The sequence below is a fragment of the Gordionus sp. m RMFG-2023 genome, chromosome 2 (genome assembly GCF_954871325.1).
Source record: "Gordionus sp. m RMFG-2023 chromosome 2, tfGorSpeb1-WG-v2, whole genome shotgun sequence".
Taxonomy (NCBI): Eukaryota; Metazoa; Nematomorpha; class Gordioida; order Chordodea; family Parachordodidae; genus Gordionus; species Gordionus sp. m RMFG-2023.
This window is the reverse complement of record NC_088776.1, coordinates 46303830-46318102: the sequence shown is the minus strand read 5'-3', so window position 1 is coordinate 46318102 and position 14273 is coordinate 46303830. Positions and strand designations below refer to the sequence as shown.

Genomic DNA, 14273 nt, shown 5'->3' with positions numbered 1-14273 from the left:
AATTATATCAATGAAATAAACGACTAAGTAACTTAACAAAAAGAAATGGGGCTGGTGATCTGCGAAGACTTAAATTGCCCTAAAGATTATTATCATCTATCTTAAATATATTCGTGCAGGATCTTTCTAATGGGAAATAATACTGATGTCTTTATAGAACCTTTCACCAAATCATTATTGAATTTTTATTTGCTCGATGTCTAAAATAAAAAAATTTCAAATAATAACTTGCCTGGACTCGAGCATAAGTGAAATATAAGTAGGTTTCTTAAATATATGCACCCCTTCCACTATCGCTTTTCAAAATATTGGAACTTATAAAATAAATATATACAATTTACGTTTTTTATCATCGACCGGACCAGGTATCGTTAATTAATAGCATTCATTCATTTATTTTTATCACACGTTATCAAGCTATGAAATATTTATTTTTATTTTTCATTGTATTTAGTTATCTTACTTTTTACGAAAATATTCAAAGTATATAATACTATAAATTAAGGCTATATTTTAAAATAGTTAAAAAATGCATAGATCCTCAGTTTAAACATAAAATTTATACCTCATCAGATGGTATATTAGCAACAAAGTCTGTTGTCATTATAGACTTTATAGTAAAATGCCAAAATGGATTAAGGGTAAAATAATTTTTTCAATTAGCTAATAATTTATTTTAGGATCTTAATTTTTATGCCAACATTGATGGTGATTTTAAACCAATAGCAAAATCAATGGATGGGTCCAAATATGAAGTTAAAATCTATAGATTATTATTTACAAAGGTAATTTAGATAACCTTGCAAGGTGACCGAAACCAGCTAAAGTCTGGAAATTATTTGATCAAAATATATTATGCAGAGGATTATTCTAAAATAATTTCAGTAAACTTTGCATAAATAATTTATAATTTCTTAATATGTTAGGTGCAAGGAAGTAATAAAGATACCAATGACATAAAACCATTATACATAATTGACTATAAGCATAAAGTATTTTTATAGCATAATATATTCTATATATATACTTATTTTCAGGGAATTTATAATGGTCCTATGATTAAACCTCAAATTTTAATTATTATTATAAGTGCTTTGTTATGGTATTTTGCCTATAGTACAAAATATAAAATTGTTAACTAAATTATCAAATATAAGAGAATGAAATAAAATTAAATTGATTAAAATATTTTTTTTAAAAAGGCTTATTCATTTAGGATTTTAGAGAACCTGTGTGCCTCCTCTTACTCATAATAATGATGCTACTGGGGTGGCCAAGAAATGACATATATAATTCTATTAAGATGTTTTACCCTATTGGGTCTTTTTTGTTGTTCTAAAGTACAAAGCAGAGACCTTCATGGGCCTTAATTTTTTGACCAAGCCCAGCCCAGGCCCACAGTAAAAAAATATTTAATGTTAAAAAAAATATACCAAGTCCGGCTCAAGCCCATTATAAGTTTTACAAATATTTCTCAAGCCCATTCATATTTAATGATTCCACTGATTTAAGACTAGGAAAAATTCTAACACCATTGAATAGTTAGAAATTCCCTCGAACCATTTCTGAGGGCAAGGATCCAAATATGAAGGTAAACACTAAAGTGCAAAGTTATAATTTTGTTAAAAATCCACATATTTTTTTGCTTATGCACGCCATTCTTTAAATTTGGTATTGAATGATGTGACTGAAAGTTATATCTATGCAATTAATTTTTTTTTAATTAAAACAAAATATTTATGTATTTTTATCATCATTAGGATTTTTTTAAAAATGAAACACTTAGGTTTGAGTAGGTAAAGCATCTTTGTGACAATTTCCTCACCAAAACATTTATTTAATCTATACAAAGCAAACCAAAATAGGTTGTCCTAGTCAAAATCAGCTTAGCATGGGATAAACAGAAATAAATTTTAAAAATAAAACAACATAGCCTCAAGTCTTGAAAAACTGATGAGTAAGCAGAAAATACCACCTGTGTTTTTAGATTTACTATGAACTCATTAAAATAGTTAAGGATAAATCTATAATTCGTTTTTTATGGTAGCAATGAATTAAAAAATCTTTCAAACAATATGATATTATGAATGATTTGAATCCATACACTCCAAACAAAATTTATTTTGGAGCAGACTTCAGCAACATTTTTTAATTAATTTAAAATAAAAGATTTCTGCAATAATTCAGAGATTGGGCATATTATCTATTTAGTCAACTTTACAAAAGCCTTTGTTCATGCCTATCATATATTATTGAAATTATGAAAAACACTCATGAATATCGAAATAATGAAGTGTTTGCTTATAAAGATGCTGTAAATTTAGCTAAAAAATTAAAAGATCTAATTGAGTCACAAGAATGTATATAATTAATTTCAAACAAAATATATCACAGTGGATTCTGTAACACATGATAACAGCTTTGATTAATATTCAGGCAAAAATTTAAGAGCTTGATCTAAATAATAAGTTACTAAGAATTTAAACCATTCTTATAAATGAGATGTTATATCAAATATAGGGGTGGACTGGCGACGCTACGGCCTCTTGGGCATTTTTTATAGAGGCCTCATTTATATGAGGCATTCGCCCCCATACCTCCATTTTGCGGGCTTCAGTCCGCCTTTGCCCGGGTTTCTTTAAATGGCTTCTTTAATCTACATGATTTACTTTTTATTTTTTGAAAATAAGTTCAAACGTTTTACATTTTTAGTAAAAAAAAAAGAATAGTATACGATAATCATATATTTTATTTTAAAAAAAATGCACATCTAAAATCATATTCATTACCTATATAAAATAATATTTATTGAAAATATATATTTTATATTAAATTTACAACGATATTGCACTATAAAATCAAATCATACATCACATGTTAAATATTAAAAAAATGCATACTCAATATATTAAATCAATTAATTATAAATATAAAATTATTGCAGTTATACAATATTAAAGAGAATAAAATTGCTGCACTTTTATAAAATCAGGCACTGATCATATTGTAAATAATATTAATAAGATTCTAATAAAAGAATTAAAAAAATATATAATTTTTACGTTAATAAATCTCATTAACTTTGAACCTTTGTGCAAATATACAGGAATATCTTCTGGTTAAATCTACGCTAATAGTTCTCGTTCAACTGACATCATTAAAAACGCTTCTAATTTTTCTTGGTCAATATTAGCTCTCAGCTTATTTTTAATTTATTAAATGCTTTCTCGCAAACCTGCGTAAATGATAAAGTTAATATGTATTCATTATGCCAAAAATAAATTAGTGTCACTTGTATGCATATTGTAACTTTTAAGAATTTCATACACGCATATTAAACACTTGTTACATTTATAATCACACTCTGATTTATTATATTGTAATATTCAATCTTCTTTATTTGACTCCTCACTTGTACATGCGATATCATCGTCCGTTTCATTTAATTCTGCTACCAAATCTTTGAATACACTGGCAAATGAACATAATTCGTTATGAAATTTAACACTCAATATATATGCCAATTGTGCCAGTTTTTCCAAGGCCTTTTCAGAAATACCTTTGCTATTTATTCATCAAAATGTCTTGGATGCAAATATTGCACATTCTAGATAAGCTTTCAATTCGCAGAAAGTAGTTCCGACAAGCTTTTTATAATTTGATCAATTATAGGACAAAATAGTTCGAACCTATAAAGCTCAATCGATTCTTGAGGACGTTCATCTTGGCATTTGTCACTATATATTCTCTTCGCTGATCCTATTCAATTTTTTTACAGAACATTTTTTACTCAGATACTCTCCTGGAGCTATAAATATAAATGTTTCATTTAAATTAGCAGCCATTTTATTGCTTTATTAGCATCTTCTTTCATTTTCCATGCTGACAAAGTACCTAATTTTTTAGTTTGAAGGATATGACAGTGGCCCCATTATTTTAAAAATTTGCAAATATATTATAGCTGTTCTTAGAGTCTTAAATTTACATAAATTATCAAGTTTACTTATATTATTTATTATCTATTATAAATTGAAGTGCCTTTATCGTTATTGGGAGCAAGCTCTCTTTACCATATATCCATCTAAGGGCTTTTTCACGTGCCCCCACTTTATCTCACCTATTTTTTTGCACCCTTCTCAACTTATTTTGGCCAGATGAATTATTCTGTTTCACCCAAGCATCTACCCTTTTATCTGATTCACCGACCTGGATTTTATTTTATTTCAATGAATTTAGAACAAGAAATGTTGGCTATATTATTTCTACAATAAATCAATGTATAAAAATATAATATAATAAATTAATCAAAACTTAGCTTTCACCCCTCAAACGCGTTTTCACTTCATTTGAAAAAAAAAACAAAGAAAAGAACATGGTGATGTGTAGCATCAAGCGATGTTTTTGATATAATATGCATTAAAATAAAGTAAACGAGATGACAATTCTCAAGAAATGTGATATTCAAATCATAGAGATCATTAAAAATAAATAAATGATAAGAGATAATAATGTAAACATAATATTTTTTTTCTAATCGGCCTCAAAAATCGACATTTTCTCGCGGCCTCGTGGGCAAAATGCCCACCGGGTCTTATGGCCAGTCCGCCCCTGGTCAAATATCACATTTTAAAATTATTTATATTGTTAATGAAAATCATTACCTTTTTTTTGAAGAATTTTAACTATTTATATTTAAATTACTTATTTTATTATATCTTAAAAAGTGTTGTCTAATTTTTTTAAATTTTGAAATAAACAATCATATTGAAAATTTTGTGATAGTAAAATTGTTTAAAATTTTATGAGCTGATTTAAAAATTAAGAAATTTAATACAGCGACAATATATAATGAATTTCCACCATTGTATGCTTCTAATTAATTATATTCAACTTATATTGCAAATTTATGAAAGAAATATTCGAAATGTCAGATGATAATAATAAGCATTAATTATCTTGGTCTAGAGAACAATTTCAGCTGGGAAATCTTTAACAGCTAAATAGAGTTTTGACGTAAATGGAATAATTTTTTCATATTTAGAGGTAAGATTATTCTACAGCAATAAAAATTTCTAAGACTATGATTATTTTTTTAATAAACTGCTTTTATTTAGTGTATTAAGTCGTATTTAATTATATTATTTTGAAAAAATTAAAGTAACTACTAGTTTAAGGTGATTAAGTTATGTAACTAGGTAAGATTTGGGGTAAACTTTTAATATCAATCTTCAATGTATTACGTTATACTTCATAAATAATACAATATCCAATAAATAATTTTAAAAAGTTTATAGTTGAAGAATATAAAAAATGTATATATATTAAAATTACCAAAAAAATACAATTTTTACCAAAATGATTCGGTTATTTGTAAATTGAAATTGGACCATATATAAATTATGAATTTGCGCGTTTTTTTAAAAAAGAATTAGTAATAAAAAAATTCATCCAAAATTTCGTTACAATTTATTATACAAATTTTACTTCTAGTTATATATCAATTAATTATAGTATGATAAAAGCTTATTCAAAAAATATAATTTAATCAAACTAAATTTAATATTTTCAGGAAAAAAAAACAATAAAAAATTCCTAAATTACTTTCTTATTTTTTTTTAAAAAAATATTATGCGAATAAATATAAAAATTCAAAGTCGATCTTAATATTTTAAAATAATGCATTATTATAAGTTTAAAAACAGATTAAAAAAAATATAGTAAATAATTCAAAAAATATATTGTTACAAATTTATAATTAATGCAAGTTTTAAAAAGATTATAATCATTTTTAAGATGGAATGTATTAAATATTATAATTTACTTTTTTTTACATTATTTATATAACCTTAATACAAGTAGGCTGGCTTCTGGCTTTTTAAAAAAAAATTTCGGAACCCAGAAATCGTATAATTTACAATATTTGTCGATTTTAACGTTTTTTGCTTACGAGTTTAAAAAAAATAGATTATTTAAATAAAACAAAAATGCGTTTGAATTCTTTTATGTAAAATATTACGTTTATACTGTTAAAAAAATACAAACTATCAACCATTTTAAGTCGCATCATCTGTAAAGGTAAATTTATGAATTATTTAAATTGTGTAAGAACGGATTGGTATTTTGTCGTGTCATTTGGAATGGCGGGTAATTATATTTGCCAGGATTTTGGGAGGTTAAATCTTTGTAATCTAAAACTTTTTTTTCAGATAATAAATATAAATAAATCTTATTTTTTAAGAAAATTTTCTAGATTATTTATTCCTAAATAAAAACAATTTCCTCTTAAAAAAGATTACGTCTTTCTTTTTGATTCGATTTATATTGAGATGATTCGGATATTTGCAAAATTTTATGAGATTCCAGAAAGGGATTGTTCGTGGCTGCTGAAATTATTTTTTTGAAATGTAAACAATTTATAAGATTACAAATATAAATACTATGCTATAATTTTTTAAAAAAACATATAAGAAGGAAAAGGAGGCCTTCACTGAGATCTGAAGAAACGAAAAAACACGGCAATTTGAGTAATTTTAAAACCAATTAATATTTAACCATTCAAGATACTATGAGAAAGTATAAAAAGTAGGTAATTTTTCCCAAGCATAAATTTAAATCAGCAACCTTTTTCGATAGATTTTCTATTTGTAAATGTCCTTTCCGATTCTATTATACCATTGTTAGTCACATCACTGTCAAGCATGTCATAACCTATTATTTGGCCATTGTGGCTGAAGCTACCATGGTTTCTTCGTTTAAAATCGCCGACCAATCTCTTATTATCATCGCTATTTTCTTCTGAATAGGTGGGAAAAGGGATGAGCGAATCTAATATGCAGCCATTTGTATTATGGTTATTGACTTTAAGATAATCTGTATCGTAATTATTATTAAACGCGGAATCGAAGGTCGTAGTAGATAAAGGAGGGGTGACGAAAGAAGGAAGGGTAGAAAAATTTTGAGTTATCTGCCGGCACAGGAATTTTATATCGTCACTCTCTGCGTCTTCTGCTATTTTAATTTCTTCGTTGATTTTTCCCAGCTCGTCACTACCCAAAAGCGATTCGTCCAAAATATGACTATTAGTTTTATTGTTATTTAAAATATTGAAATGGAATCCATAGCTCTTTTGCTGAGCATTATGTTGTAAGCTGGATGGCATCTCATTTAGCCTTAACGATAGTTGTTTTTTAAAAGGAGAGCAGGTTTTATTGGACGATAATTGTGGACATCGAAACGAAGCTTGCCTGAGTAATTCCAATTTGACTTTGGGTCTTTGTCGAGCCGATTTTCGTGTTTCGTCCGAGATTAGGGAAAATGGAAGTTCGGTTCCATCATGAGTAGAACCTTTATTTATGAAATTTAGTGAATTATTATATTGAGATCGTTGCCTAAAAGTGTATCAACGATTTATTTTACGAGAAGCAAAATGAATAAAATATTTTTTCGGAAAAACATATCATATTGATTTAGTTTAATCATCAATTTAGGGTATAAAAATGTAAATAGAATATAATATTGTCGTAATCGTACATTTTCCTTTTTTTCATGTTGAAATTTTAATGGATATTGTAATATATTTTTTTTATAAAACATTATGTTTATGGTGTTATTTTTTTATTATGAATTTTTAATATTGATACACATATATTTTAATACGTAAAAAATTAAAAGAAATTTTAGCAAACAAAGAAAAAAAATAGATAAATATAAATGAAGCATATAAGTAATATAAGAATATAAAAAAGGTTAGGTGAAAAAAATTAAATAAGATCTATATATAAGAGTTCCGATAAAATGGTGCCGGAACCTTTGTAAAAACTAAAATAGGATTATAAAAAAGGCCACAAATTTAAAAAATAAATAGAATTCCAGAAAAATGTTATAAAAGTAATGTTGTTAAACGGCTTGATTTGAGCCGATTTTTAAAAATGGCTCACTCAGAGAAAAATATTGTCTGTAAAGAAAAATAATGTATATTAGTATTTTATCATTAATAACAGTGTTAATTGTTGGATATATTTTAACGTTAATAATAGTTAAAAAATTTTAATTAAAATAGTAATTAATTTCTCATGAATATGTTAAAGGTTAAAGTCTCAAAATATGATAATTTAACAAAAAATAGCATAGGGACAGTAGTAGTTGTACTTGCCTGGATATAAGGCTACTATTAAAAATGAGAATAAAGAGAAATCAGTATATAAATTCGGGGGGGGGGGCATTCATTGACTATTGAAGGTCATGAAAAACAGGAAGATATTTTAGGCACCGTTAATTAGAGATCTGCAAAAGTAGGCAAGGCCCAAACGTGTATATTATAAAAAATAATATTGTAAATAATGATTTGATATAAAACAGTTGTCCAACAGAATTAAAGGTTTAATGCAAGGAATATAAAAAATATAGAAAAATGGTATGGGAGAAATATAAAAAATATAGAAAAATGGTATGGGAGAAAAGTCATGAGAAGAACCAGTAGAAAATTTTGCGACGTGCTCAGGGTTCCTTTTGAATGGAAGGATGAAATCGAATTGGAATTAGATTGAAGGTTATTGGACGCAATTATATTTTCCATTGATAAGTGATTGGACAATCCTATTGGTCCCAGTGCAAAAAATCCAATGTTAAATTGCGTTTATGTACGGACTTTAGCGTGACTCTGAATTCTTGTGTAGTAGAGATTAAGTATACTTCATAGGATAGATGAAATGTTATCGAATTTAAAAGAAAGAAAGTATTTTTAGAAGGTAGATTTTTCTTAAACTTATTTACAACTACCTATAAATGAAGAAGCATGTAAATTGCTTACGATTACGATGCCCAAAGGTTTACTAGCATTCTGTATATTATCTTTTAGGTTAAGTGTATCAGCATCTTAGCCCTGATTCCATCGTTTCCAATTCCCCTGATGATTATATTAACTACCATATCGAGTTTTTGCATTCCCAAACTTTTTCACTCCTAGCGGCTATGATTATTTTTGGAAAGATGACAATTTCCTGTAATACCAGCGTTTTTTATTGGTTAATGATGCTTACTACCTTAAGGTACTACCTATAAAATTTGAATTTTGTTTATTTTTCATTTGGATAGGCACTACCAAATATATTTATAATATATGTTTGAAGTGATTTTTGGAAAGCCTCTATGGCCTAGTAGACAAGAGCTTCGCTTACTGATCCCATGGTCGTGGGTTCGAATCCCGGGAATGGCATGCTTTTTTTCTCTTAATCTAACTTGGTGATTCCATCCTTTGGGGGATGATATATAGAAGGCCGGACTCGACCACGTGATTCCGTTATAATATATTAAATAATAAGGGTTTTATTTATTACATTTTAATAAATTTTGGTTGGTATTTAGAATATCTCCATTCATTCACTTGCTAGTAAGCATCGTTAACCTTTTTTATTACTATAAATAAAAGCGATAGATAAAATTTTTAGCCACGTAAATTCAAATTTACCAGAACATGTTTTTGATTTAAAAAAAATATAACATAACTATGTGTATTTTTTTATTTTATTAATCTTTTTAACTATGCTTTCATTTAAAATTTCTATTTTGTCATTTTTATGTTAGTAAAGGATTTGCAGAAGCATTAGTCATCTATAAATGAAAAAATTTCTGATCAACTATCTTTGGAGGGAATTTGTTAGTAATACATAATAATGAATCGCCTTTTACCAATAACATATTGTATCGATTAAATAATAAATAACTCAATTTAAGTACAAAAAAGTAAATAAATTATTTTAATATTGAAAGGGAATAAGATAATAAACAGGATTTCAAGCCGAACCTGGGTAATGGGCATTTTTTGTAAACCCCTACCAAACATATTTTCAGACTGTGACATGAGAATCTGAACTCAATTTTTTTTAAAAAAAAGGGTTCCATTCGTAGCAATTATTTTAATTAATTTGATCATTTCTGGAAGAATAAAATAATACTTCATTTAGCTCAATGGGTTAGAATTTTATAAATCATAGTTTTTTAAATCTAGATTTTAAAATAATATCAAATAAGAGTATTATTAGCACAAGAAGAAATTATTAAATTAATTTGTTGTTAAAATCCCAAAATAAAGCGCACCGTTCATCAAAGATCCGGAATTTCCATTGACATAATTTCTGCCAATGCCGTTACCTAAATTAATATTAAAGTATTTTGTTAGCTATGATATTAATTATACTATATACATCTTTACAAAATATCCTATCACCATTTTCCTATATAAAACCAGAAATAAAATCACTTCTCAAAATCCTTAACATAATCCAATGTGAGGGCCATAAAATTAACTCAATATTCTTATCGCTACAAACTCTTTCCATTAAAATAACAAAAATAAATGTTTCGAATAACTTTAAAACATTATCATTGATATACTTTCATATTCAATTTTCTAAAAATTTTACCAATAATATTTTCGCGTTTTTCGTCCCTAGCAAAAGATCCGAACCTTGTGAAGGCGGTCTTGTTAGACCCGTCATATTTAACAGCCACCCCACACTGTGTATCGCGAGCTTGTTTGCGCTCTAGACATGCCGCAAACGCGCAGCCTACCGCGTGGCTAAGCCGTTCCCCCTTTAAAAAAAGAAAAAAAGTAAAAGAATGAGTGAAGATAGAGTAGAATTTTATTTTGACAAGTATTTCCTACCCCATTTTTTTATACTTTATTATATGTATTAAATTCCCTTTTAAAACTCCTTTTCGATTTTTCTTGAATCTTTAATGTGATCATAAATCATATGAACGATAATAACGGGGGCGAACTTGCTATAAGTAGATAACCCTAATTGAAAAACATAGTGTGGATTTCCTTGAGTCTAGTCATGAACTATTAAGAATACCTAGAAACTACGGGAGTACCAATTTTTAAAAAATAATATTAAGGGTATTTTCATTTTAAATAATTATAGTTTTTATTAAATTCTTTTTCTTTTAATATTATTTAATTTGAAGGCTAGGTAAAGCTTTAATTGAGCTGGTAGAAGAGTTGCAAATCTTGCAATCCCATCTATAAATTTTTAGTTTAATATATTAAGAAATAAGAAGACCTACCACAATTACAATCTTGATACCAATAAATTGATTTTATAGCCACAAATAGGAAACCCCTTTCATATAATAATTTTTGCCAATAATTGACTTTGTAACAGATAATATATAAAAAGTATTATGTGATAAGTTCAAAACATATTTTTTTCCAAGTATAGTCAATTCTAAAAAAAAGATTTAAAAAAACTATTAAATACCCTTGAGAATTCTTTTGATTATTAAAATTAATTTATTTACTAAAGATTGAAATAAAAAAAACGAAAATAAGCAAATCATATAATATCGAGTCCGAAATTATATTATACAATTTTTTTATTTTCAAAAAGGAAATTTTATTTTGTCATTCTTAATGAACAGGAATATAATGTTTTTACTATGAGATTAGAGTTCTATTCATCGGTTTTATGGTCAAATATAATAGAGAGTTCAATAAAAATTTTAATGGAGAGTCAGATTAGCCTTGTCCGAGAATTTGATTACATTATTTTGGCACTACATTTAAATTATTTAGTTTACATAAGAGAAATGTTATAAATAACCTAACATAAACCATATTTTTTTGCAAAATGCTTTATTTTATTTATAAATAAGTTCTTCAGTACTTTTTTCTTATATATCCACAATAAACATGTTAAAATATAATTTAGAATGATCTTTATATGTATTATTGCATTGTGATCTTCTATCTAAAATATAGGGCTGTGCAAATTCACAAACTTTTAACAATCCGCATTTTAATTGATTTTTATTAACCATTTATCTTCAATGCCATAAAAATATCATTATTTTTTTATTTAAAAAAAAACTAACTTTCAAGAATGATTAAGTGTATTTTATTTTTGTTCTCCAAAAGTTAATAATATGCCATGGATGGGTGAATGCAGTATTGCTAAACAGCTCCATTTAGCCGATTTTTAAAAATGGCTAAATCAAAATTTCAGCCAAAATATTAATACTTAAGCCTTGAAATTTCACCAATAGAAGTCCAAATCTTTTTACCATTTGTGGGCAAAATCAATATGCTTGAGTAATTTACTTTTGGTCAAAATTTGGAGTAAAACGTTTTTAAAAATTGGATAAATCGGACAGTTTAATAGCTAAATTTGACTCGTTAGATATGTTGCAGATAATTTAACAAAAAATAGTGTAAAATTTTTAACTATTTTACATTACAACAAATTGTATTTTAGTTCCTTTCATTAATTTATTATTATAAAACTATTTATAAAATAAAAAATTATATTAATATATGATTAAATAACAATACAAAATATCGGATCAGTTTTTTTAAAAAATATTGGCCCGATCAACGCTAAATATCCGTACCGATCTAATATTTTATATCGGCACAGCCCTACTTAAATACAAGAAATATATTTTTTTAAAGTGCTCTCCTGAACAATTTTAAAAGATGGGTATAGAACACTATAATATTCAGCCGACGGTATATATTTCATTTTTAATATATTCAAATTATATTGTGAAATCTAGTGTTCATATGTGTATGTGATTGAAGAACCATTACAAAATTTCTAAAATGTTTAATAAATAATATTTATAGTTTCTAGAACAAAGCAAGCGTGATCATAATGCAATTCATATTTTTAAAAAAAATTGAAATCAGACCGGTTCGACGATGCCTCAAAATTTAGTTCCAAGTCGAGAGGGACGGAACTGGATCAGATCTGAGCATATGTTGAGCATGTAAAAATAAAATAATGAATATTTGTGAGTTAGGCTTAGGCAGTGATTCGTGAGTAATTGCAAAGTGCGATAGATATATAATTATTGGTGCGTTTGTATAAAAAAAACTGGTTTTAGTAATTTTGTAAAATTATTTAATTTTTTTTAGCGTTAGTCCATAATTTATATGAATAAAGTGTTAAAAGTAGGGTGGCAAAAAATTAAGCTATTGCCCTTTTTTGTAAAATTGTTACTTTAACATGTGTACGTTTTCTGAATATACCATTTTTCTATTTTTTAAAAAAAAAGGATATAAAAATAATTTAATAAAAATATAATAGCAAAACTCCCCTCAAATTTAATATTTTTTTTAAATAAGTCTTTTATTTAGTGACTAAATATTATAAATCATTTTAAAAAAAATTAGGAACCAGGAAACAGAAAAATGAACTGTATAATCTTAATCTTTGATTTTAAAACTATATTTTTCTTTTTTTTTATAAAACGAAATAATAAATAAATTAAAATTTAATATTCATTTTCAAATTTATGATTAAATTATTGAATGATTTCGTATTCCAAACCGGGGTTATATGACCCCTAAATCGAAACTGTTACACTCTTTATTGCCTAATAATCAGGGTTGGCAAGTCGGTCAATTGACCAGTCAAATTCAGTCAATTGACGGGTCAATTGACCGGAGGAGTATTTGACCTGTCAAATACGGTCAAATACTCTAAAAAATTTAAAGGAAGAATAAATTGAAAATATGTTTAAAAAAGGGAAAAAAGATGTAAATACATGTGATCACAATGTTTGCTTATTTTTTGTGTTCACAATATCAAGAGGAGAGCTCACAAGTATGTGATATAATTCAAGAATTAGCTCTTTTACAAGGTAGTGATGACCAAAATATTTTAAGTGATATAATTAATTTCAGAAGCAAAAACAGCATGTTTAATATAGCAAATTATGCGGAAAGTAGTAATTTCCAGAAACAATCAATTCCGACCTCTAGTTAATAGATTAAACTTTGTCCACCCTGCCCATTAAGAGACTAACAATTCCTAGTTCTACTTCTTCTTTAGAAAGAAATAGGTCGATTAGGGTTAATATTCTTATGAAAATGGAAATCGATTGAAGATCTAAGACATCAGGAAAATTGATTAAAAAATATTAAAGAAAATGATAATATTGAAAATGAATCAGAACAAGAACTCCGCTACAATAGCTACACGTTAGTTATTGAATGACAATGAATTTAAAAAATTAATTTTATAGATTTTATTTTACTATTATATTCAAAATAAAGTTAATATTAACTTTAAAAAAACATATATTTGAATTTGACCGTATTTGACCATATTTGACCGGTCAAATATCGGTCAATTGACCGAAACGTATTTGACCGGTCAAATGCACAACCCTGCTAATAATATCTAAATAATGTCGTAATCGGTCCTGGGTTAAATATAGAGCCCCAAAAATCGCAAACCGAACTTTAGAAAATAATAATCATAAAAATA

At 26.6% G+C, this 14273-nt stretch overlaps 2 protein-coding genes across 8 annotated transcripts in view; one reads left to right on the top strand and one right to left on the bottom strand.

Annotated features, from left to right (window-relative positions):
• The first annotated feature begins 389 nt into the window (after positions 1 to 389).
• Positions 390 to 1161, top strand: LOC135924859 (translocon-associated protein subunit delta-like). The gene is made up of 6 exons (XM_065459984.1): positions 390 to 483; positions 523 to 641; positions 681 to 755; positions 795 to 884; positions 927 to 992; positions 1038 to 1161. The coding sequence occupies exons 1-6, from the start codon at positions 420 to 422 to the stop codon at positions 1140 to 1142; spliced, it is 519 nt and encodes a 172-aa protein (XP_065316056.1). The 5' UTR covers positions 390 to 419; the 3' UTR covers positions 1143 to 1161.
• A 4207-nt stretch (positions 1162 to 5368) lies between these two features.
• Positions 5369 to 14273, bottom strand: part of LOC135925481 (protein numb-like) — a 32879-nt gene continuing 23974 nt past the window's right edge. For 2 of the 7 annotated variants that reach the window (XM_065460820.1, XM_065460825.1), the window contains 6 exons: positions 13002 to 13037; positions 10422 to 10590; positions 10096 to 10149; positions 6622 to 7344; positions 6297 to 6383; positions 5372 to 6194 (listed from right to left, as the gene is read on the bottom strand). In XM_065460820.1, the coding sequence (XP_065316892.1) occupies positions 6082 to 6194; positions 6297 to 6383; positions 6622 to 7344; positions 10096 to 10149; positions 10422 to 10590; positions 13002 to 13037 (1182 nt within the window). In that variant the 3' untranslated portion in view covers positions 5372 to 6081. Of the gene's footprint in view, positions 6195 to 6296; positions 6384 to 6621; positions 7345 to 10095; positions 10150 to 10421; positions 10591 to 13001; positions 13038 to 14273 lie in introns of all 7 variants that reach the window. The other 5 variants (XM_065460821.1, XM_065460827.1, XM_065460824.1 and 2 more) reach the window with 5 other exon arrangements.